Below are 25,145 nucleotides of genomic sequence, written 5' to 3'. Positions count from 1 at the left end.
TCAGCGTGGAGGAAGCTTAGTTACAGCTTCCCTCCAGTTCTTTACTCTCCTGTGCTCTACTTCCCTTCTCAGTCTCCTACAGACTGCTCTGCTTTCCTCTTTCCTTTCCCAGGAGCTGCAGTACCTCACGTGGCTGCACCGCCCCAGCTTTCCTCTCAGACTCTCTCTCTGTCTCTCCCTCCGACAGACTGCTCTCTTTACCTGTCTCTGACAGACTAACCAACTCCTCCCCCAGGGTTCAGAGCTCCCCCTTCTGGCCTAGAGTCACAACATGTTGCATGTACATGAATACCTGTTAAAGGGATCCTTCCTCACTTCCAAGCATGACATCACTCTCCCTTTGAGGAAAGCAATGCCACTGTAACAACCGGTGACCTGGGGTGTTACACACAACTACCACAAAAGACTTCAAGCTGTCAAGAAAGGCCGTACTGGGGGCCCACGGCACGTAAAGGGAGGCCGCCATGACGGGGTTACGTGGGACCTGGGGAGCTGGAGCAGTTAGAAGGGATACGGTGGTAAGGGGTTAACTGGAAACTTGAGGGGTGGCTTTAGGGGCATTTTTTGAAAATAAGGGGTGGAACTAGGGGACTGTGGGGAGGGGGCACATAAAAAGGGGCACGCTCCTCACGCAGGCATCCATTTTAGGTGCCTGCGTGACAAGTGAGGAATCTCTGTCACACTTACCAGAATGGACGTTGAAGCGATCCTCCAGCGTCTCCGGACGGCAGCCAGCTCCCAGGGGACAGATTGGCTGAATGCATCCGTTAACAGCCTTCTCCAGGGGACATCGGGAGCACCATCGCAGGCACCGCAGGACGGGCGCCGGCCGCGGAGGACTAGGCCTCCGGCGCGCCTAAGCCCGGACATCATCCCCAGGGCCCGGCGCTGAAATAGGAGCCCCTCTGCGGACCCTCCGGTAAGCAGCGCTGTTCCCTCCACCTCACAGCGCGGCGCCGGGAGGAATCCTCCAGTGCGGCGGGGCCTACAACGGGGGGTGGATCCTTCCTCCCCTCCTTCAGTGTCCGGGCGACGTGGGGCGGCAGGAGCAGGAGCCGGTACGGCGGCCGCCAGCATGCCCGCTGGCGCCGCTCAGCGTGGGAGGCAGCGACAGCCGAGGAGACGGGGGTCAGGTGCGGTGGCCCCTCAGCGCCGAGGATTATGCGGGCGGCAGTCGGCTGGCCCTGGCATCAGCGTGCGGCCTTCTGCAGTGCACAGCTCTGGAGTCTTCAACGCAGCAGCGCCCTCTGCTGGTGGTGGCCTGGATATTGCAAGTTCTGCGCCCTCTGCTGGTGTTGGCCGGGATTTTCCTGCAGCTGCGCCCTCTGCTGGTGATGGCCGGGATTTTCCTGGATCTGCGCCCTCTGCTGGTGATGGCCGGAACTTTCCTGGATCTGCGTCCTCTGCTGGTGGTGGCGGAAATTTTCCGGATTCCGGCAGGCGACATTCCGTCGCTTCGGTACGCAGTGCCGGGGACGTATCCGTGGCAAGGAGCCGCACATCTTCCATCGGGCGGCAGGATGCTGGCTCGGCCTTTTCCCTTTCCGCAGCACCAGGGCAGTCGACGGCATCACCGAGTCGCCAGGACACGGATACGGCCGCCAGGAGTTCGGCGGGCAACATCGCGGATCAAGCCGGTCGGGATGCAGGACACCTTCGGCTGGGAGCTGGATCTTCGGCTGCTGGGCTCACAGCACCCAGGCAGCTAGGTGAGAACATTTTCCCTATCTTTAATTTGCCAGGCATAGTTTCCCCTGAAGCTAGGAATAGTGACATTACTTCGGGAGTTGCTAGCGGGGGTATGGGTTTAATCCTTAGAGGTTTAGGGGAGCTAGCGGGCTTGTGGGGGTCCGGTCTTAGCAGGGGGTCTTTGCCGTCAGCTGCTTGGTTGGGAAATACGGGGTCGTTTGAGGGGTCTAGACAGTTGTCTGAAGTTACGGGTACATCCAGCAGTGCGGGTCCTGCGGCAGACACGGGGAGCTCATCAAGGGAGAAGGACGGAACAGCACCAGGGCCTGGGTCAGGAATTGATGCACCAGGTGAGGGAGCTTTGCAGGATAAGGAAAAGGAGGATGTACCGCAACTAGACGATGCGGCTAGGGGGGAGGTCTATGTCTGCTTCGAGGGCCCGTTAGGGGCACATTTAAAACAAGAGGTTAGGGAAAAAATCTGGAAAGGGGAGTACATAGAAATATTTTCTCTTTTACCCCTAGAGAGATTTAATTTGGATAGACCTAGAAGGGAGGACTCTAAAAAAGAAGATGAGGAGAAACGGAGATATAGGCTGATTCCCAGATCATTTTCAAATTGGCTGCAAGCTTTCGCTATTATGGCTAGCATAATCGGGGAGAAGGCCCCGGAAAATTGCTCGGCATTATTTTGTTACTTAGATGCCATAGGGGAGGCTTACAGGACCTATGGGGGACAGGGTTGGTTACGCTATGACGAACAGTTTCGTCAGCGTAAGGCTTTTAGGCCAAGTATCAGGTGGGATCACAAGGACATAGCGTTGTGGATGAGAGTTATGGTCCCGTCCCGTTTAGGTCAGACTAGCCAGCCTTTTCACGGGGGCGCTGGGAGTTCAGGGCAGTCAGGACACTCGGCGGCTTTGCAGAAGGGACTGTGTTTCGCCTTCAATGATGGCATATGCAGATTCGGGAGCAAGTGTAAATATAGGCACGAGTGTTCAACCTGCGGGGGGGTGCATAGCGCTTCAAAATGTTTCAGGGGTAACAGGCAAAAAGTTGGAGATTCAGCTGACAAAAGGGGTGACTCCGGTGCAGTGGGTCGTGATGGAGGCCTTTCTAAGTAGATACCCTGATAGGTCAGCTGCAGTTTTATTGCGCGACGGTTTTAAGGAGGGTTTCAAAATCCCTTATGTTGAGCAGGATGTTAGTTTAAAAAGAAAAAATTTGAAATCGGAAGTTGCTCTGGGAAGAATGGCAGGCCCGTTTGTCGCCCCTCCGATTGCAAATCTGAGGGTGTCACCTCTTGGCGTGGTCCCTAAGAAAGAACCTAATAAATTTAGGTTAATCCATCACCTGCCATTTCCGAAGGGATCTTCGGTTAATGATGGTATTGATCCCGAGTTGAGTTCGGTGTCGTACTTATCATTCGATTCAGCGATGGAGTGGGTTAGAGCATGTGGAAAGGGGGCTAAGCTGGCTAAGACCGACATCGAAGCGGCCTTTCGTTTGTTGCCAGTTCATCCTGACAGTTTGCATTTATTGGGTTGTTTTTGGGATGGCGGCTTCTTTGTTGATCGTTGTCTTCCCATGGGTTGCTCGATTTCATGTGCTTACTTTGAGGCCTTCAGCACGTTCCTAGAATGGGTGGTGAAAGATGTGTCTGGGATACGCTCATGTTCGCACTATCTGGATGACTTTCTGTTTATAGGGCCAGCGGAATCAGCAGATTGTTCGATTTTGTTGCATACAATGGAGAGTGTGACAAAAAACTTCGGGGTGCCTTTGGCGGAGGATAAAACAGTTGGTCCGGTGACAGTGTTGAGCTTCCTAGGCATTGAAATCGACACGGTAGCAATGGAATGTAGGCTACCTGCAGACAAGGTTACCGCGTTGTGCCAAGATGTGGTTAATACGATTGGTTTGAAGAAGATAAATTTGCGCAGTTTGCAATCGTTGTTAGGGAAACTGAACTTTGCATGTAGGATCATGCCGATGGGTCGAGCGTTCTGCCGCCGCCTATCCTTGGCAACAGTAGGGGTAAAGTCCCCTTTGCATTTCATCAGGATAAAGAAAGAGTTTCGGGACGATTTGAAGATGTGGGCAGATTTTCTTGACGAGTACAATGGCAGATCTCTGTGGATTCAGCCGGTGGCAGATGCTACCTCCTTGGGCATTTTGGTGCATGTCGTTGAAATGAGTGGCTTTGGTCTTTTCTTTCATGGTAGCTGGTCAGCAGCGGCTTGGCCGGAAGAATGGAAGGAGGAGGGGTTAACAAACAACCGGCTAATGTTGCATTTGTTCCCCAGGGTAGTTGCGTTGGCCCTGTGGGGTGACAAATTGAGGAATTTGAAGATTTCTTTTCATTGTGAGCATGTTGGAACGGTGACGGCGGTAAACTCGTTGTCAGCGGCTACGCCTGCAGTAGTGAAGGTCTTGCAGCACTTGGTTTTCCTGGGTCTTAAGTTTAACTTATGGATTGTATCTGAAGTTAGCTTGTCAGCGCCTGATCCAATAGTTGTTGCTCTTTCTCAATTTCAGTGGCAGCTTTTCCGGGATTTGGCACCACAGGCGGAGAGCGCGGGCCGGGATTGTCCAGTGGAGTTGTGGAACCTGCCGCGAGGGCCGTAACAGAGTTATTTACCAAATCGCTCGCGGATTCATCTTGGTCTCATTATAATCAGGCTTGGAGCTTGTGGGAATCCTGGATGTCAAGTATGGACCAGGATATGGAGGAGGAGTATGGTTTGTTGTTGTTCTTAGGTCATCATTGGGAGGCAGGTTGGTCTGTGACACGTTTGAATAAGTTTCTGGCGGGGCTAGCCTTCAACCTTAAATGGAGGGGGGGTAAGGATATAACGAAATCCTTCTTGGTTCGGCAAGTTGTTCGGGGTTGGAAGAAAGGCTGGAAGGCTTCGGACGGTCGCCGACCCGTATCTTATGAGGTGCTCTCAGCCATTGAGCGGAAGTTGCAAGAGGTGTGTTTTTCCGAATGGGAAGTGGTTCTGTTCTGTGCAGCCTTTTCTTTGGCCTTCTTTGGGGCATTTCGGTTAGGTGAGTTGGTTAGCCCGTCCGTTAGTAAAAAAGGTATTTTGTTAAGAGAAAACGTGGATGTCGAAGGGAATAAGGTGGTAGTGTTTATTAAGGCTTCCAAAACGGACGTGTATGGGAAAGGGTGCAAAGTGGTGTTGTTCAATGTTGAAGGATCCCCGGTGTGCCCGGTGGCATCCGTGAAGAAGTACATGGCAAAGGGCGGGGTGTTAGACGAGCCATTCTTGGTGCACGAAAATGGGTCTTTCTTGTCCCGTTTTCAGTTTATTTCTGTTTTTAGGAAATGTTTGGCGGCAGCGGGCTTACCTGCAACACAATATAGTGGTCACTCCTTCAGGATCGGGGCAGCGACTGAGGCCGCTAGGTGGGGCCTTGGTGAGGATGTGGTTCGGAGAATTGGGAGGTGGGAATCTTCAAGATTCCAGTCGTATGTTCGCCCAAACCTATTGTGAGTTAGAAGCTGTGTTAAGTTAATTGTTTGTTGCCTTTCTTTCTGTGTTGCAGGGCCTGATCCGATGCTCGTCTGGATCATGGGGCATTCGTATGTTGTATGGGCTGCGTTGCGTGCTGCGGTTCGTCCGGACGGTCGTCAGTTGGGTCTTTCTCGAGAGACAGTGACTTTACGATGGATCGGTAAAAGGGGGATGGTGTGGAAGGAATGGTTACCTGAATTTCATCGTTTTGTTAGACTGGATAGAGTGCCGGAGATCGTGGTGATACATTTAGGGGGGAATGATTTGGCTAAACGGTCTTGTAGGGAGCTGATTAAGGATATCAAATTCGATATCCTGAGGTTCTGGGTCATGTTTCCAAAAGTGTTGTTGGTGTGGTCCGACATCATTCCCCGTAAAAGATGGAGAGGTGCTAGATCACACGAGGGGGTGAACAGGGCCCGGATTAAAATAAACAGGGCCATATCTCGGTTTATGGTGAGGAATGGCGCGTTGGCCGTGAGACATGTGGACTTGGAATCGGGTCAAGGAGCTTACTGGAGAGCTGATGGCGTGCACCTGAACGCGGTGGGTAATGATATGTGGTGTTTGGCTATCCGTAGTGGCATTGAATTAAGCTTGAAGGTGTGGAGGGACATGAATGGCTAAGGTGTCAGGCCATTCGTGTTCGTGGCGGGGGTGGAGGTCCTCGAAGTCGGTGGAAATGGTAAATCGTGGTTCAATGGGGTGGGGATCTTGAGAGGTCCTGGACACCCCATGAGAGAATTTAACAAGGCGCGGTACGGTTATTCCGCGTGAGGTGGATTTATGGACCCCTGGCATGGGGGTGGGTTCGGTGGACCAGGATTGGTTGTTATCTATCCCTGAGCTGGTGCTTTACGGCTGGGGGTAAGACTCATCCTGGGCTGAACATTGTGGAGTTTTTGGGATACTGAGTTTTTTATAACTTTGGGGCTTCGAGGACCGCCCCTCCTATTCTGGGTTGTCATAAAAGTTCTGTTATCTTTTATTTAATAAAATGGCTGCTGTGGCCAATTAAATCCAACATATGTCTCCGTCTGCTGTTTTGAGTACGTTAGAAGTTTATTCTTTAGATTGTTAAGAGATCTGTTTAAGGGGGTTGGGGTAATTTTTTCCAGGTCACGGAACTCACGTATGCCCTATGTCATTGATGTTAGAGGGGGCAATACACGGTATTAAGAAATGGGGTATGTGAACTTTTGATCATGGTCATTTGGATGTTTTGGGTTGTCATTATGATTTAAAAAGAGAAAACACAGTAGTTTGACAATAAATGGCTTCACCTAACCACTAACCATGAATGGAGAAAACTTTTTGGTGTTATCATTCATATTCTCTGAAAAAAGGCCAAGAAAGCAAAAATTCTGCCGGGGTATGTAAACTTTTCTGCACAACTGTATGTAGATTTAATTGTCTAAATAATAATCAAAGCAAAGTATAAATATTTTCCACAACACTGCAATGACCCCTTGTTATTAGTACTGTACCCTGTCTAGCAACTTCCTATCCTTTATCTTTAATTCTCGCTGTTTCCCTGTGAAAAAAAATCCTACACACACAACACAGTAGTAATTGGGGATGGAGTCCTCCTGGGTCCAGAATAGAAAGACCAAAACTAAAAGATGTTTTTAGCACTTTCCCAAATATTGAGACCTAGGAGATATCTTTGCCTCCCATCTGGTAGTTTCTTCATCCGTCATTATCTTTGTCAAGTATCTTTTTACTTCGCCAATTTTTTCCTTGGCACATTCTCTGCCAGACGTCTCCTCTGGATCCATTTACTTTACATATTCCAGTGTTTTCCTTTCCTGCTGTCGGGTCTCTCAGGTAAGTAAATGCCAGTTGTCCTTCTGGCTGTGAACCCTCATCATCTCATTACAGGGAAGGAGAGTGGGGAATTCAGATGGTAGTTTCATGAAATATGCAGAGTCCTCGCAGTACTAATTAGCAGATCTACTCTGGGCTTTTTATGTCCAGGAAAATCCCGGCTGCCCCTTACGACAGATGAGATGTCAGGTCTCCAGGAGGAAAGATATCTACGAAGCCATACAACACAGAAATGCAATGGGCAAGGCATAATGTTCCTGACGCTATTAATTCAGCAATATGCGTAAAAGTTAATTTCTTACATTTCTTTCTATCGTCGAGATCTCTGCTTGCTGTCAATGAATGGTAAAAATGTGGAAACTAAAAATTCCTCTTGGTTCCGCGCAGCTCATTAAGATGTATCACAGCTCTGTCTCTAACATACTATGCAAATGTAAGTGGTTATCAGCCTCCGGATATAAACTACAATGTGTCAATTAGCAGACAGAAAGCGGAGAGCTTAAAAATGGTGCGAACAGCTCAAACTTTCCATTATCATAATAGCTGCATAGCAAATTAAAGGGAGACGCTGCATTAGGCTACGTTCACACTTGCGTTCTGCCAGGCTGCGTCGGGCGCAGCCGCGGCGACGCATGCGTCATGCGCCCCTATATTTAACATGGGGGCGCATGGACATGCGTTGCATTGCGTTTTGTGACGCATGCGTCTTTTTTGGCGCACGCGTCAGGGCGCAGAGGACGCAGCAAGTTGCATTTTTTTGCGTCCAAAATCATGCCAAAAAAAGGACGCATGCGTCGCAAAACAATGCGTTTTGCATGCGTTTTGGTTTGCGTTGTGCGTTGCGTCGCCGACGCAGCACCGCACAACGCAAATGTGAACGCAGTGACCCCCAACATCTGCCAACAGCGGAAAGGGGTATTCCTAGAAATAAAAGTTATATCATATCTGTAGGATGGGGAATAACTTACTCATCGCTGGGGGTCCAACTACCACGACCCCAAGCAATCCGAAAAAATAGCCGATTTGATTGATCGTGCTGGGGCTAGCTCAGCCGTGTATGAGTAGCCGGGGGGCTGCTCCCTTTAGTTAGGGCCTAGATTAGGCGAGGGATTTATGCTTATGAGTTTGTGCTCGTGCTGGGCAACCTGTGTAAAGCAATAAAAACTGCACGTGTTTGAGCAATAACTGTATTGCCTGTGTGAACGCTACCTATGGCCTAATGCTTTCCAGAGACCGTGAAAATCTCTGAGAAATTTAAACACAGAGTATTTTGAAATATTACAGAACTTTTGACTATGTAATTATTATAGGGAATCTGTCAGCAGGTTTTTGCTATGAGTTCGGACAGCAGCAAAATGTAGGGGCAGAGACCCTGATTTCAGGGATGTATCACTTACTGGGTGCAGCAGTTATGATACAATCACAGTTTCCTCTGCTGCAAATCTAGCAGAGCTCAGAATGCTGAGCTGTGTATAACCCCGATGACCTCACAGATTTCTGTGTAAATTGTATATTCACAGAAAGCTGCTAATCAGTCCTGGAGGCGTGGTTGGACTACAAGGTGCGAGGCATCTAGTCCTGTAGTGATAATCTGCTGATAAAACAATGATTTTATTGAAACAGCAAAACACAGCCCAGTAAGTGACACAGTGCTGGAATCAGTCTCTCTCCCCCTACATCATGCTGCTCTCAGATTCCATAGGAAAAACCTGCTGACAGATTCCATTTAAGCTTTATTCACATGAGATCAAGATCCCCTTTTAGTAGATTTGTAGGGGGTCTTTTTTCTACTGAGTATAATAATATAGCAATGATATTCTAATACAGGCCACAAAGTAAATTACAGATTAGACCGTACAGCAGATCTGAGGAAGCTGTGGGTTTTCAGTAGAGCCAGGGAGGGCGTCCATGGTCATAGGGCTCCACAACAGCTGGGAGTCACTGACTGCTTACCTTTGATATTGATCATGAAAAGCAAACTAATCCTGGTTAAACATTTCCATCTGTCAGGCACTGGTATTGGGCACCAGCATTGTAAAAATGAAATTATTTATCATCGGGCTACAGAAGTGAAAGATACATCCAATATTATACAGACGACTACATCATGTAGATAAGTAGTGACAAGTATCCACAACTATTACATAAAGGGGCTGTTCCCCAGCATTTCACAGAGACTAGAGAGTATATATAAATGAAATTCCCAGTGTCAGTCCAAACTGGTTCTTGCATTGTATTTATGAATCAGGTGGCTCAGGATGTACTCATAGCTATCTTCCAGATAGGGAAACTGATATGTTACAAGAGTATTATATTAGGCAGATAATGATGTCATTGATATAAAAGCTGGAATAGCATTTGCACCAATGCTCTATAGATGGGTGAGGAGGTGCCAGTTCTTCAGACTGAATTAAATTGAATCAATTCCGTGAGTGGCAGCTCTATCAGACGGCACGGAAAATGGAATCCTTCTTCTGGCTTATGATTTCTTTCACTAGGCGACATAAAAAATTACATTAATAATACTTGTGTAGACAAGCTCTCTTCACCAAGCGCACTTGTTTAGAGCCAGAGGAAATGAATGATTGCTTCGGCCTGGTATCTATTACTGGCAGCACAGACCTGAGTATGGTGTGTACTGTAGCTTAGAACACCGAAATCCGTCATACTCTGAGGGATTCTTACACAGGTTCGTCACACTGTTGGTAACAGGTTATTAACAGTAGCATAGCTACTGGGGGGGAGGGGGGGGGGGCAGAGGGGGCCATCGCCCCGGGGCCCGCGCTCCTAGGGGGCCCACCCGCAGCTACGCTACTGTAAATGCATTGGCGCGCGCAGCATCCCAATGCAGTTACATTCTGCGGAAGAACAGGGATAACCGATCTCCCTGGTCTACCGCTATGGGGCCCCTGAGCAGGCGGGGGGGGGGGGGGGGGGGGCGGTGCCAGCAGTGGCCCCCCGCCCGTCATCGCACGGTGAGCTGTATCAGCAGCCTCACCGCAGTGATGAGGGAAGGAGCGCTGCGCTCCTCCCATCATCCCCCACACTGTCTGACAGCGGGCGCGATGACGTCACCGCCCAGCGCCCGCTGTCAGATGAACGGGAGCAGGAAGCACCGCTGGAACAAGGAGGAAGAGAGGTGAGTATTTATTTACTGTGTTTTTTATGGTTGCTGCCTTATTCTACAGGATCTGCCTATAGGGGGGAGTTTGCCTTATATACAGGATCTGCCTATAGGGGGGAGTGCTGCCTTATTCTACAGGATCTGCATATAGGGGGGGAGTGCTGCCTTATATACACGATCTGCCTATAGGGGGGAGTGCTGCCTTACATACAGGATCTGCCTATAAGGGGGGGAGTGCTGCCTTATTCTACAGGATCTGCCTATGGGGGGGGGGGGAGTGCTGCCTTATATACAGTATCTGCCTATAAGGGGGGAGTGCTGCCTTATATGCAGGATCTGCCTATAGAGGGGGTGCTGCCTTATTCTACAGGATCTGTCTATGGGGGGTGCTTCCTTATTCTACAGGATCTGCTTATGGGGGGGGGGGTGCTGCCTTATACTACAGGGTCTGCCTATGGGGGGTGCTGCTTTAAACTACAGGGTCTGCTTATAAAGTGATGCTGCCTTGTGCTATATTGAGGACTATCTGGCACATTATACTATATGGAGGTTATCTATGGGGCCATCATACAGTATGGGGATTCAGTGTTGGAGCCATCAAACAGTTTGAAGGCTACTAAGGGGTCAGTATACTGTGTGGGTGATACTATACAGTGAGGGGGCATTATACTGTTGGTAACAGGTTATTAACAGTAGCGTAGCTACCAGGGGGGCAGAGGGGGCCATCGCCCCGGGCAACGCGCTCTTAGGGGGCCCACCCGCAGCAACGCTACTCAGTGGCGTATCCAGGGGGGGGCAGCCGGGGCATGTGCCCCGGGCGCAGCCGACAGGGGGGCGCCAGCGGGCCGCCTGATGATGCGGCGGTCCAAGGAGGCTCGGGTGGGACTGCACTTGTCCCGCAGCTGAGCAGAGCCCCTCCACCGCAGAGAGCCGCACACCACAGCTATTGCTTGTGCAGCTCTGTGCTCACAGGACCTGTGATGAGGTCACGGGGGGGAGGAGTCAGGAGTCACATGATGAAGGGCTTCTGTGTAGTGCAGGACTCTGCTGATTGTCATGGTGCTCGGTGCTGGACGAGGGTAAGGGTCAGGAGTGGTTTGTGTGGATGTAGCAGAGCCATGTGTGTACTAGGTGTACAGAGCGGAAGCCGTGTCTGCAAGGTGTACGGAGCGGAGCCGTGTCTGTGTACAGAGCGGAGCCGTGTGTGTACGGAGCGGAGCCGTGTGTGTGTACGGAGCGGAGTTGTGTGTGTGTGTACGGAGCGGAGCCGTGTGTGTACGGAGCGGAGCCGTGTGTGTGTACGGAGCGGAGCCGTGTGTGTTTACGGAGCGGAGCCGTGTGTGTGTACGGAGCGGAGCCGTGTGTGTGTACGGAGCGGGGCCATGTGTGTACAGAGCAGAGCTGTGTGTGTGTACGGAGCAGAGCCGTGTGTGTGTGTACGGAGCGGAGCCATGTGTGTACGGAGCGGAGCCATGTGTGTACGGAGCGGAGCCATGTGTGTACGGAGCGGAGCCATATGTGTACGGAGCAGAGCTGTGTGTGTGTACGGAGCGGAGCCGTGTGTGTGTGTACGGAGCGGAGCCATGTGTGTACGGAGCGGAGCCATATGTGTACGGAGCAGAGCTGTGTGTGTGTACGGAGCGGAGCCGTGTGTGTGTGTACGGAGCGGAGCCGTGTGTGTGTGTACGGAGCGGAGCCGTGTGTGTGTACGGAGCGGAGCCGTGTGTGTGTGTACGGAGCGGAGCCGTGTGTGTGTGTACGAGGTGTACAGAGCTGAACTGCGTGTGTGCAAGGTGTACATAGCGGAGCCGTGTGTGTACGAGGTGTACATAGTGGAGCCGTGTGTGTACGAGGTGTACATAGCGGAGTCGTGTGTGTACGAGGTGTACGGAGCGGAGCCGTGTGTGCAAGGTGTACGGAGCTGAGCCGTGTGTATACAAGGTGTATGGAGTGGAGCCACGTGTGTACGGAGCGGAGCCGTGTGTGCAAGGTGTACGGAGCTCAGCCACGTGTGTAGGAGTAACTAGGTGTGGCCATTACATTACTGTACTCAGTGTGTGTGTGTGTGTTTGTGCGTGCATGCGTAGCGCTGCGGGTGAATGTGCAGAGACGTAAATGGTTTTGTGTGTGTACGGAGAGGAGAGGCGAGGGCAATGATGGGACTGACGGGGAGAGGGCAATAATTGGGATGGAGGGGGAGGAGGAAATGATGGATGTGGTGGAATGGGCAATAATGAGGGGGGGAAGAAATGATGGAGGTGGTAGAATGGACAAGGATGGTGGTGGTGGAAAGCACACTGATGATATTGGAGGGGGAGAAAATGATGGAGGTGGTGGAATGGGCAAGTATGGTGATGGTGGAAAGGACAATGATGATGGTGGTGGAAAGGGCAAAGATGGAGATGGTGGGGGAAAAGAAAATGATGGATATGGTAGAAAAGGCAAAGGAGGAAATGATGGAGGTGGTGGAATGGGAAATTATGGGGTGGTGGGGGAGAAAGCAATTATAGTGGTGGTGGAGAAAGTAAAGATGGAGGTGGTGAAGAGAGCAATGATGGGGTGGGGTAGAGGAAAATAATGGGCATATATGAGGAAACAGTTCAGGAGAATGGGGGGCATATCTGAGGAAACAGTATGGGGGATGGGTGCAGACAGTATGAGGAGCGAACGGGGGAATGTATGTGGACACAGTATGAGTAGCAATGTGAAAAATGTATGTGGACAGAGTACGGGGAGTGAGGGTGATGGGATGTGTGCAGACACAATATAGGGAGTCGGGTGAGCAGGCAGTATAGAAAGCGAGGGGGTAAATATATGAGGAGACAGTTTGGTGAACAGGAGGGATGTGAGAGGAGACAGTATGAGGAGGGAAGGGAATAGTGTGAGGAGACAGTATGCGGGAGAAAAGTGAGTGGGCACAGAATAGAAACTGAGCAGTAGGGGTGTAGAATGAGGGGACAGTGTAAGGGCACAGCCAGCAGAGGACGGTATACCAAGGAGGGGGGAGTGTAATCAGAGTACAGTACAAATACTGGGCCCTATAGAGGGGGACACAGTGTGAGAGGACAGTGTGAAGAGGGGACCGGTATGGAAAGGAGAGGTTAGAGTGAAGAGTATGTACCATAAGAGGGACAGTGTGGGGGTCATATTTTGGGCAGACAATATAGTGAGGGGCAATTTTTTATTCAGGAGCATTATAATGACACTTGTATCTTTAAGGGCGTCATGTGGAGATTTTCTGCAAAAGAGCGGACAAGATGGAAGTCTGCAGAGACGGCTGTGGATGAGAAAACTCATCATGGGGTCTGGACAAGATGAAGAAAAGAAGTAGAACGACTCCAGAGATGACGACATCTATAAGGTACCTGGATGTAAATGTTATTTGTGTGTTGTGAATTCTGTGGCAGAGCTCCCTCCTGTGGTCACAAGTGGTACTGCGGCTTCTGAGTTTCCTTCCTCAGGTGATGTGGTGAAGTCGTAAGGTGTTGCTCTATTTAACTCCACCTAGTGCTTTGCTCCTGGCCTCCAGTCAATGTTCTAGTGTTGGTCTTGCTTCCTCCTGGATCTTTCCTGTGGCCTGTCTGCTCAGCATAAGCTAAGTCTGCTTGTGTTTATTTTGTTGCTATATTTTCTGTCCAGCTTGCTTTTTGGGTTTTGCATGCTTGCTGGAAGCTCTGAGACGCAGAGGGAGCACCTCCGTACCGTTAGTCGGTGCGGAGGGTCTTTTTGCCCCTCTGCGTGGTTGTTTGCAGGTTTTTGTGTTGACCGCAAAGCTATCTTTCCTGTCCTCGATCTATTCAGTAAGTCGGGCCTCACTTTGCTAAACCTATTTCATCTCTGTGTTTGTATTTTCATCTTACTCACAGTCATTATATGTGGGGGGCTGCCTTTTCCTTTGGGGAATTTCTCTGAGGCAAGGTAGGCTTATTTTTCTACCTTCAGGGCTAGCTAGTTTCTCAGGCTGTGCCCGAGGCGCCTAGGTCTGTCAGGAGCGCTCCACGGCTACCTTTAGTGTGGTATTATAGGATTAGGGATTGCGGTCAGCAGAGTTCCCACGTCTCAGAGCTCGTCCTATGTTTTGTGGGTTTTGTCAGGTCACTTGTGTGCTCTGAACTTCAAGGTCCATTGTGGTTCTGAATTACCTAATCATAACATTGTGATACTGACTAACTCATGTTTTTATTTATGTTAGGAGCATTAAAGGGGTTGTCCAGGTTTGTAATGAGTCTGCAGTCATTCTTTGTGACTGCAGACTTCTGAATTCTCACAGTGCGCCCTGCACGCTGTCAGGATTCTCTCGTGCTGGTGATTTACATACATGCGGTCACGTGCTGACTAGACATGTGTGGCCTCACTCAATGAAAATGAACTGAGCGAGGCCGGCACGTCTAGTCGGAATGTGGTCAGAAGTATACAAATCACATGCTTTTGCTGACATGACCGTCCACCGGCAAGGGAGAATCCTAAAAGAATTCAGAAGCTGCGATGTCAGGATTCAGCTCTGCAGGTTCCAGTAGTCGTCACATGGACACTTCACTCATATGCGACTTTCAGACTTGTGGTCCTGTGACAACGAGCTTCTCTTCTGCTTCTCTCAGTTTTTCACTGAATATTGAGAGCATTAGGGAGAGGAGCTCGTGGGTACATGACTAAGTGTGAAAATCACATATGTCCTGGGGGGGGGGCGCCGAAATGAATTCTTGCCCCGGGTGCCAGAAACCCTAGATACGCCTCTGACGCTACTGTAAATGCATCGGCGCGCGCAGCACGCCAATGCAGTTACATTCTGCGGCAGAGCAGGGATAACTGATCTCCCTGCTCTACCGCGATGGGGCCCCTGAGCAGGCAGGGGGCCAGATGCCAGCAGTGGGACACCCGCCCGTCATTGCACAGTGAGCTGTATCGGCAGCCAATACCGCTCACCGCAGTGATGAGGGAAGGAGCACTGCACTCCTCCCATCATCCCCCACACCATCTGACAGCGGGCACGATGATGTCACCGCCGAGCGCCCGCTGTCAGATGAGCGGGAGCAGGAAGCACCGCTGGAACAAAGAGGAAGAGAGGTGAGTATTTATTTACTGTGTTTTTTTTTATGGGGGCTGCCTTATTCTACAGGATCTGCCTATAGGGGGGGGAGTGCTGCCTTATATACAGGATCTGCCTATAGGGGGGAGTGCTGCCTTATATACAGGATCTGTCTATAGGGGGGAGTGCTGCCTTATATACAGGATCTGCCTATAGGGGGGGAGTGCTGCCTTATATACAGTATATGCCTATAAGAGGGGGAGTGCTGCCTTATTGTACAGGATCTGCCTATGGGGGGAGTGCTGCCTTATATACAGGATCTGCCTATAGGGGGGGGGAGTGCTGCCTTATTCTACAGGATCTGCCTATAGGGGGGGTGCTGCCTTATATACAGTATATGCCTATAAGGGGGGAGTGCTGCCTTATTCTACAGGATCTGCCTATGGGGGGAGTGCTGCCTTATATACAGGATCTGCCTATAGGGGGGGAGTGCTGCCTTATTCTACAGGATCTGCCTATAGGGGGGAGTGCTGCCTTATACACAGGATCTGCCTATAGGGGGGGAGTGTTGCCTTATATACAGTATATGCCTATAAGGGGGCAGTGCTGCCTTATTCTACAGGATCTGCCTATAGCGGGGAGTGCTGCCTTATATACAGTATATGCCTATAAGGAGGGGAGTGCTGCCTTATTCTACAGGATCTGCCTATGGGGGGGAGTGCTGCCTTATATGCAGGATCTGCCTATAGGGGGGAGTGCTGCCTTATTCTACAGGATCTGCCTATAGGGGGGGGAGTGCTGCCTTATATACAGTATCTGCCTATAGGGGCGAGTGCTGCCTTATTCAACAGGATCTGCCTATAGGGGGGAATGCTGCCTTATATACAGTATCTGCCTATAAGGGGGAGTGCTGCCTTATTCTACAGGATCTGCCTATGGGGGGGTGCTGCCTTATACTACAGGGTCTGCCTATGGGGGGTGCTGCTATAGGCAGATCCTGTATATAAGGCAGCACTCCCCAACCATAGGCAGATCCTGTAGAATAAGGCAGCACTCCCCCCCTTATAGGCATATACGTACTGTATATAAGGCAGCACTCCCCCCCTATAGGCAGATCCTGTAGAATAAGGCAGCACTCCCCCTATAGGCAGATCCTGTATATAAGGCAGCACTCCCCCCTATAGGCAGATCTTGTATATAAGGCAGAACTCCCCCCCCCTATAGGCAGATCCTGTAGAATAAGGCAGCCCCCATAAAAAAAACACAGTAAATAAATACTCACCTCTCTTCCTCCTTGTTCCAGCGGTGCTTCCTGCTCCCGCTCATCTGACAGCGAGCGCTGGGCGGTGACGTCAGGCCCCCCGCCTGCTCAGGGGCCCCATAGCGGTAGAATAAGGCAGCACTCCCCCCTATAGGCAGAGCCTGTAGAATAAGACAGCCCCCGTAAAAAAAACACAGTAAATAAATACTCACCTCTCTTCCTCCTTGTTCCAGCGGTGCTTCCTGCTCCCGCTCATCTGACAGCGGGCGCTGGGCGGTGACCATCGCGCCCGCTCTCAGACGGTGTGGGGGATGATGGGAGGAGCGCAGCGCTCCTTCCCTCATCACTGCGGTGAGCTGTATCGGCTGCCGATACAGCTCACCGTGCGATGACGGGCGGGGGGTCCACTGCTGGCACCGGGCCCCCCACCGCCTGCTCAGGGGCCCCATAGCGGTAGAGCAGGGAGATCGGTTATCCCTGCTCTGCCGCAGAATGTAACTGCTGTGCTTTACGGCTGGCCGGCGCTCACAGCCAGTGCAGGAAAGCACAGCGCCGGGGGACAGACACTGGAATGTAAGTATGTAGTGTTTTTTTTTTTTTACGTTTACGCTGGTAACCAGGGTAAACATCGGGTTGCTAAGCGCGGCCCTGCGCTTAGTAACTCGATGTTTACCCTGGTTACCAGTGAAGACATCGCTGAATCGGCGTCACACACGCCGATTCAGCGATGTCTGCGGGAGTCCAGCGACGAAATAAAGTACTGGACTTTCTGCTCCGACAAACGATGGCACAGCAGGATCCAGATCGCTGCTGCCTGTCAAACTGAACGATATCGCTAGCCAGGATGCTGCAACGTCACGGATCGCTAGCGATATCGTTCAGTGTGACGGTACCTTTAGTCGTTCGACGATTATCAAGGATAAAGATCGTATCCTTGAACATGTGAAAGGATCTGCTCCTATGAAAGCAACAGTGATAACAAAGCAGCGTAGTGGTCTTATTATTGAGATGGAAAGATTACTGGTGCTTTGGTTGGAAGACCAAAATCAACGCCGTATACCTGTGAGCCTTATGGTTATTCAGGCGAAGGCTAAGCGACTGTTTGAGGCGTTGAAAAGAGAAAAGGGGGAAGGAAGTGAAAGTGAAGAATTTGTGGCGAGTAGGGGTTGGTTTATGAGGTTTAAGGATCGTGCCAATTTCCATAACATTAAAGTGCAAGGTGAAGCTGCTAGTGCTGATGAGAAAGCAGCAACTGAGTTTCCTAAAGCATTGGCTGAGATAATTGAGGAGGGTGGTTACTGTGTTCAACAAGTGTTCAACGTGGATGAGACAGGCTTGTTTTGGAAACGTTTGCCTAATCGTACGTACATCGCCAAGGAGGAGAAGTCAGCACCAGGTCATAAAGTCGGCAAGGAGAGACTGACTTTGCTTCTTGGGGGCAATGCTGCTGGCGACTACAACCAGCCCATGCTGGTGTATCAGGCTGAGAATCCAAGGGCACTCAAGGGCATTTCAAAGGGTCAACTACCAGTCATCTGGAAGTCTAATAGGAAGGCATGGGGGACACTTGCAGTGTTTGATGACTGGTTCACCAACCATTTTGTGCCAGGCGTGGAGCGGTATTGTACCTCCGAGGATATCCCCTTTAAGGTGTTGCTAATTCTGGACAATGCCCCTGGACACCCTGCCCATCTGGATGACTTTAACCCTAATGTCAAGGTGGTTTACCATCCACCTAATACCACTGCCCTAATACAGCCTATGGACCAAGGAGCCATTGCTACATTCAAGGCCTACTACCTCCGAAGGGTCATTGGTAATGCTTTAGCAGCAACTGAAAAGAATAAGGACTTGACTCTAAAGGAGTTTTGGAAAACATACAACATCCTTGATGCTGTGAATAACATTGCTGATTCCTGGGACGAGGTTAAGCAGACCAGTATGAATGGTGTGTGGAAAAAACTGTGTCCCCGGTTTGTGAATGATGTCACAGAGGTCCAAGAGTTAGTGACTAGTGTCATAAAGAACGTTGTTGATATGAGTAAGACAATGAATCTGGAGGTGGAGGAGGATGATGTCACCGCGCTACTGGCATCTCATGGAGAGGAGTTATCTGCTGAGGACCTTATTCAACTGGAGAAGCAGATGATAGAGGAAGAGGAAGACATACCAACCCCAGAACTTAAGACATTTACAAGGCAGGGCTTGGCAGGAGGTTTTGCCCTGATACAGGAAGGGTTGTCAAGGTTTGAGGCTGAGGATCCCAACATGGAAAGGTACACTAGGGTTGCCATAGGAGTCATGGATTCCCTTAGGTGTTACAAGGAGAAGAAGATGGTCTCCTTCCAAACTAACCTGCAGCAGTACTTCAAGAAGGTAGAGAGGCCTGCAACAGATCCTATACCCTCTACCTCAGCTGCCCCTCTTGACTCACCTGCCCCTCTTGACTCACCTCCCCCAGTATCTCCAACACCTTCTGCAGCTTCCTCCCAATAAGCCTGTTCTCTCTTTGGAATTGTTATCTTTGTTTATTACAGTACACTGTTTATTACTGTTACAGCACTTACAGTACAGTATTTCATTATTAAACGTACTGTACTGCACAATATTTGACTGTACCTATGTTTATTGATAATGTTATTATGGTACAGTACTGTATAAACGTATGGTCCGACTTACGTCGAAATTCGGTTTACGCCGCCGCGTTAGAACGGATCAACGTCGTAAGTCGAGGACTACCTGTATACAGGATTTGCCTATAGGGGGGAGTGCTGCCTTATTCTACAGTATCTGCCTATAGGGGGGAGTGCTGCCTCATATTCAGTATCTGCCTATAGGAGAGGGAGTGCTGCCTTATATTCAGGATCTGCCTATAGGGGAGGGAGTGCTGCCTTATATACAGTATCTGCCTATAAGGGGGGGAGTGCTGCCTTATATACAGGATCTGCCTATAGGGGGGAGTGCTGCCTTATATACAGGATCTGCCTATAGGAGGGAGTGCTGCCTTATATACATGATCTGCCTATAGGGGGGAGTGCTGCCTTATATACAGGATCTGCCTGTAGGGTGGGGAGTGCTGCCTTATATACAGGATCTGCCTATAGGGGGGAGATCTGCCTTATATACAGGATCTGCCTATAGGGGGGGAGTGCTGCCTTATATACAGGATCTGCCTATAAGGGGGTAGTGCTGCCTTATTCTACAGGATCTGCCTATAGGGGGGAGTGCTGCCTTATATACAGGATCTGCCTATAGGGAGGAGTGCTGCCTTATTCTACAGGATCTGCCTATGGGGGGAGTGCTGCCTTATATACAGTATCTGCCTATAAGGGGGGAGTGCTGCCTTATTCTACAGGATCTGCCTATGGGGGGAGTGCTGCCTTATTCTACAGGGTCTGCCTATGGGGGGTGCTGCTTTAAACTACAGGGTCTGCCTATAGGGATGCTGCCTTGTGCTATATTGAGGACTATCTGGCACATTATACCATATGGAGGTTATCTATGGGGCCATCATACAGTATGGGGATTACAGTGTTGGAGCCATCAAACAGTTTGAAGGCTACTAAGGGGTCAGTATACTGTGTGGGTGGTATTATACAGTGAGGGGGCATTATACTGGGTATAGGGGAGCTGTACAGGGTGGGAGACTCGGGACATTATTAAATGTAAAGTGGGCACTTATTGTAATAGGGGAACTCAGGTTACTGTGTCTATCAAAATGAAACGTGTCTTTGTTGTTTTCTCTGCAGACGAGTTGTAGCTGGAAGAAGTTGCCATGTCGGTCTCGGCCAGATGGAAAAGACGGCAAAAGTGAACGATTTCTATCAGAAAGAACGTCAACGGTAAGTTATTATCTGTAACTGTGCTGTGATCTCTTATATGTTCTGTAGGGCTGGTATCTACCACTGACCATATGGCAGTAATATCCATGTTGGTTGTTATATAGAGATTATCTTCAGTAACAGCGCGGTCATCTGCTGAGGTTCTCCTCCACTATTAGGGGGCGTCATCGAGTTGTAATCAAGGTTACCTGGTTAGGGGCCCACTCAGAAGCTTCGCCCCCCTGTACCAAAACTCTAGCTACGCCTCTGGTTATTATTAAGTGGAGTCTGTGAGAAGGGGTTTGTACAGTGGAGTTGGCTTATTTTCCTATATGAAATAGACTATGCAGCGGACTGATAAAGAGACATAAGGGGGCGGTGCTCTATGATGAGCCTTTGGAGTGCAAGGGGTTCTTATACTGTTCTCAGTGGGGATTCCTGCTGTCTGCCCATTTACAAGAAGGATTTGGGTTGTTTTTTTTTAGAAATCTTAGACGGGTTTTGCATGAGTGAGTTATTATTCCTGTAGGTAAAAATAATAAATTCGGCTATACTTGCCCCCTTTCCTTCATTGATGTTTCTCCGTAGTAGACTGCAGACTTGTAACCGACAACTTCTTTACTGTGTAAACCTTTAATGAGCTTTTCAATATGAACAAGGACAAAATGTCTCTCTTTAAAGGGAACCTGTCACCTCAAATTGGCGGGATATTAAAATGAGTTTTTAGCGGTCAGATGGGCGGCGTATCCTCGTCATTTCTCCACCCCATCCGTCCCTGTTTTCCCGCAATGTTTTAGTGAATAAGAGTATACGTGCGCCATAGTTGGCGCATGCACCATGCAGTCTTCAGTGGCGCACACGCAGTATGCTTTGCCCTGCTGCGGGCAAAGCCAAAAAGCATTACTGCGCATGCGCCCGCGTACTATGTTCCGGAACACAGCGAAATACTTCCGGGACATAGTGCGTGGGCGCATGCGCAGTAATGCTTTTCGGCTTTACCTGCAGTAGGGCAAAGCTTACTGCGTGTGCGCCACCGAAGACTGCATGGCGCATGCGCCAACTATGGCGCACGCATACTTTTATTCAGTAAAATATTGCAGAAAACAGGGACGGACGGGGTGGAGAAATGACGAGGATACGTCGCCCATCGGACCGGTAAAAACTAATTTTAATATCCCGCCAATTTGAGGTGACAGGTTCCCTTTAAGGTGACCAGCTGTATGGTGAGTCTTACTGGCAATGCCCCATGGGAACAAAGTAAAAAAATATGCTATTTTATAAAAAATAAAAAAAACAAAGGTCCCCATTCATCAAAGTTTACACCAGAAAACTGGCTTCTGGCGTAAAACACTTTGAAAATTAGGAACATTTTTTTCTCAATGTGAAGTTGTGACAATTTAGAGACTCTTGTCGTTTTTACGCCAGTTTTGGGCAGCTATGCTAAAATGGTCAGAGAAGTTGAAGTGCTCAAATTCATGAAAACTGTTGGCGTTCCTCAAGCAACAATTGTTACTCCAGTCTCTGACGAAGCACACCGGGGCGCTCATCACTGATAAGATGCACCAAATTCATTAATTGTCATGCACCTCTTAATTAATTTGTTGCATCTTATTCCTACATGCCCCAGAACATCCAGTGTTAATGAATCAGGGGCTAAGTGTTTGTAGAAATCGTAGGAACGTGAGATGTCGTCACGGACAGGAGGTAGATCAAGAGTTAACAGTTTTATTAGCAACAGGTATTCTCCTACTAGGGTGTGTAGGGACTTGGGAGGTGTGTTAGGGAGAAGGGCAGAACTGGGAGCTAGGAAGGGACAGAGCAGGGACAAATGGTAGTTCAATAGGAAGAAACAAAGCCAAATAAACTTATCAATCTGTAGTTTTCTTGATAGCAGCGTCTCAGTTCTCCAACAGTGGCACCGACAACAGCGGCACGTGAAGTCACAGAGGTGTCTGTAGAGGAAGGGGTTCCAATCCATGGAGCGGGTGACGGGTCTTAGAAGAATGTGGAGTACTCCTGAACGCCAAACACTGTGCTCCTTCTCCTTCGAGTCGAATCACACAGATGGGACCTTCGGATCCAGGTTGGAGTTCCATCAGACTCGCCTCCACGCTCCTGAACAGCGCAGACATCTCACCGTGGACAGTCAACACTTTCCCCATCTCTTCTCAGCATCCGTCATAGTGGCTCTGTCTGGCTCTAGGTGCGGCTCCTCTCCTCTCGCCATACCACTTCTCCCAGAAATGACATTCTCTCACTGGGGAACACAATTTTTTAGGAGTTAGGTCAGACAACTGTTCTTAATTAATTTTTGGATGCTGAATCCAGAAATGATCTCAGTTTTTCTCTATCACGTCAAGTTTTTGAACTACAGGATTTTTGTCTTCTCAAAACTATGTAAACTACTGTACCTAAAAAGTGTTTTTTTTTTTTAAATAGTACAAATATGAACAAAAAATGAAATATATAAGAAATAGGCATGACAAAGTTGTGACTACTCTTACAAGTTGCCACGTAGCTCTATATGAGTCGAATTGTAATCAGATAACAAGTCTTATTACAGATATCAGTGCAATTGTGCTTCTCTGGCAGGTAAGTTGTGTAGGAAAAACCTGACGTGCTAGAAAAAAACTGACTACATTTTTGGAATCAGCATGCCAATTTTAGTATAAATCAGCTCAAAAACCTAACTCAACAGAAAATGTTTTTCAAATTGTTCCCCTGTGTTATCAGTACCTTCAGAGATGTGAATATATCTTCGCCGTCGACTGTCTTATGGCAGGCAACTTCTGGACAGGTGTCCTAGTTTTCCACACGTCCAGCACGGTCTACTGCACCTGTTTGGTGGGCGCTTCAGTCTGGATCGTCGACCTCTGTGGGAAACGTATCCCATCTGTTCTTCACTCTATTACCTGCAAGCAAATTTTGGGGCAACTGCTGGTATACTTCTTAGCTCTGCATCGCTCCTCTAACTTCTTTCACCTTTCGCCGTGAGTTGCCTCGAGGTATGACGCGGGACTCCAAAATGGCAGCGAGAGCTTCCTTCAGGCTTTCGACTTCTTCCCATATTTTTTCCATTCCCCGCCGTAAGTCACGGGACCACTTCGGCTCTTGCTCGTTCGGGGTGGATACCTCACAGCTCCGGACCATCCATATCGAGGCTGCAACCCCCTGCTCCTGCTCGCCTATGCGCGCTTTGCTCACCACTTCAGTAATCATCAGGCGTGGGTTTGTCCGCAAGCACTCCCGCAAAGCCTGCTTTAACAGTACGTCTCGCAGGTCCATCACTAATTGGTCTCGCAGCACTACGTCAATAAACCCTATGCCTATGCCGTCTTTGTGAGCAATGGCAGTATGAAGTTCCTGCAGCGCATTCATAAACTGGGTGACCGTCTCCCCCTCTCTTTGAACTCGGCCGAACAGGCGCATATGTAACTCCCCTACATCCGTGGGGTCCCCATGCGTCTCCTCAAGTATGACCTAAACTTTATCCAGGGTATCTCTCGCCTGTGGGGGCCAAAGCATGACAGGGTCCCTGGCTTCACCATCCAAAGCCATCATGGCCATCTCCGCCTCTAATGCCGGGGTCATGGGGTGCATTCTCATCATCTCTCTGACCCGCTCCTTCCAGCTCCACACAACATGGTGTTACTTCCAGTAAACTTTGAGAGGTTGCTCCATACTGCCCCCTAGCGGTATACTGGCCCTTGGGGCACCCCTGACCGCTTGGTCTGCCACCCCTGTGCCCGTAGACTGCATCCTGCCAACTATGCCAAGTGTAGAAATCGCAGCAACATGAGATGTCATCACGGACAGGAGGCAGATCAAGAGTTAACAGGTTTATTAACAACACGTATCCTCCTCGCAGGGAGTGTACGGACTCGGGAAGTGTCTAAGGGAAATGGCAGAACTGGGAGCTAGGAAGGGACAGAGCAGGGACGAACGATAGTTCAATAGGAAGAAACAAAGGCAAATAAACTTATCAGTCTGTAGTTTTCTTAATTGCAGCGTCTCGGTTCTCCAACGGTGGCACCAACAACAGTGGCACATGAAGTCGCAGAGGTGTCTGTAGAGGAAGAGGTTCCAATCCATGGCATCCTGGCGTGGAGGTTAGTGGGAAACTGGCAGTCTGTCATCCACTTACAGTAGCCTGGTACGCAGGTGATCTGTCAAGTCGGCCTGCGCTCTGCAGTCACCACTAGTACTGCACCCGACTGTCCACTTAGCTTTCCCACCTCGGCTCTGCTGTGTGCACGACTCTACTTGGCTCTGCTCTGTGCGGCTCTGCTCTGCACGACTCTGCGTGGCTCTGCACATCTCTGCTCTGTGCAGCTCTGCTCTGCACGGCTCTGCTCTGGATTACTGCTGGGCACACTGCTTCCCTCAGCACAGCAGTGTCTGCCCTTCTGGTCGACTGCAGCCCACCCTGTCGCAGCGCGCCAGTACTCTGTGCGGAGCACATCACTCACCTGACTCCACGCTGCTCTGTTCTGGCGCCAAACTCATTTCCTTCACGCGCTTTCTCTTTCTCCTCTTTCTCCCCCCTCCAACAGCAGGAAGCCCCTCCTCTCTAGAGCTTTCCACCAGGAACAGTGGATGAAGCCTCTCTAGTTCCAGACCTAGCACGCAGGTACCTGCTGCCTCGTCGACCCCCTTACATGTTAACTCCAAAAGTGATAAACTCCCCAGTAAGGTTAAGATTGGGTCATCGACTGCTGGACCTTAGATAACCACAGTTATCATATCAGAGCCTTAGTCCAAGAGAGTACCTTATGGACCAATATGGCCCTCTTATCGCAATAAGTGGTTGGAGTTTAGACTAATAATAATAATAATTTTTATTTATATAGCGCCAACATATTCTGCAGCACTTTACA

At 49.7% G+C, this 25,145-nt stretch overlaps 1 protein-coding gene and 1 long non-coding RNA gene across 2 annotated transcripts; one reads left to right on the top strand and one right to left on the bottom strand.

Moving 5' to 3' along the window:
- The first annotated feature begins 14,988 nt into the window (after nucleotides 1-14,988).
- LOC138666689 (tigger transposable element-derived protein 1-like) lies at nucleotides 14,989-20,356 on the top strand. The gene is made up of 4 exons (XM_069754873.1): nucleotides 14,989-15,052; nucleotides 17,373-18,723; nucleotides 20,197-20,289; nucleotides 20,338-20,356. Exons 1-4 carry the CDS (start codon nucleotides 14,989-14,991, stop codon nucleotides 20,354-20,356), a joined length of 1,527 nt encoding a protein of 508 aa, XP_069610974.1.
- Nucleotides 20,357-21,979: 1,623 nt separating this feature from the next.
- On the bottom strand, nucleotides 21,980-24,813 carry LOC138667491 (uncharacterized). The gene is made up of 2 exons (XR_011318788.1): nucleotides 24,738-24,813; nucleotides 21,980-22,525 (listed from the first exon to the last, which is right to left on the bottom strand). It is a non-coding gene; the product is annotated as an uncharacterized lncRNA (long non-coding RNA).
- Between the last annotated feature and the right edge of the window lie 332 nt (nucleotides 24,814-25,145).

Source organism: Ranitomeya imitator, chromosome 2, assembly GCF_032444005.1.
Source record: "Ranitomeya imitator isolate aRanImi1 chromosome 2, aRanImi1.pri, whole genome shotgun sequence".
Lineage (NCBI taxonomy): Eukaryota > Metazoa > Chordata > Amphibia > Anura > Dendrobatidae > Ranitomeya > Ranitomeya imitator.
This window is presented reverse-complemented; position numbering and strand designations above follow the sequence as displayed.

Excerpts from the sequence above, each read along its gene's own strand:
- LOC138666689 (XM_069754873.1), top strand. The coding sequence starts at position 14,989 with ATGGGGCCCCTGAGCAGGCAGGGGGCCAGATGCCAGCAGTGGGACACC. Across the intron at positions 15,053-17,372 it reads CACCCGCCCGTCATTGCACA|ATCGTATCCTTGAACATGTG; the intron begins GTGAGCTGTATC and ends TCAAGGATAAAG. Across the intron at positions 18,724-20,196 it reads GAGGATCCCAACATGGAAAG|ACGAGTTGTAGCTGGAAGAA; the intron begins GTACACTAGGGT and ends TTTTCTCTGCAG.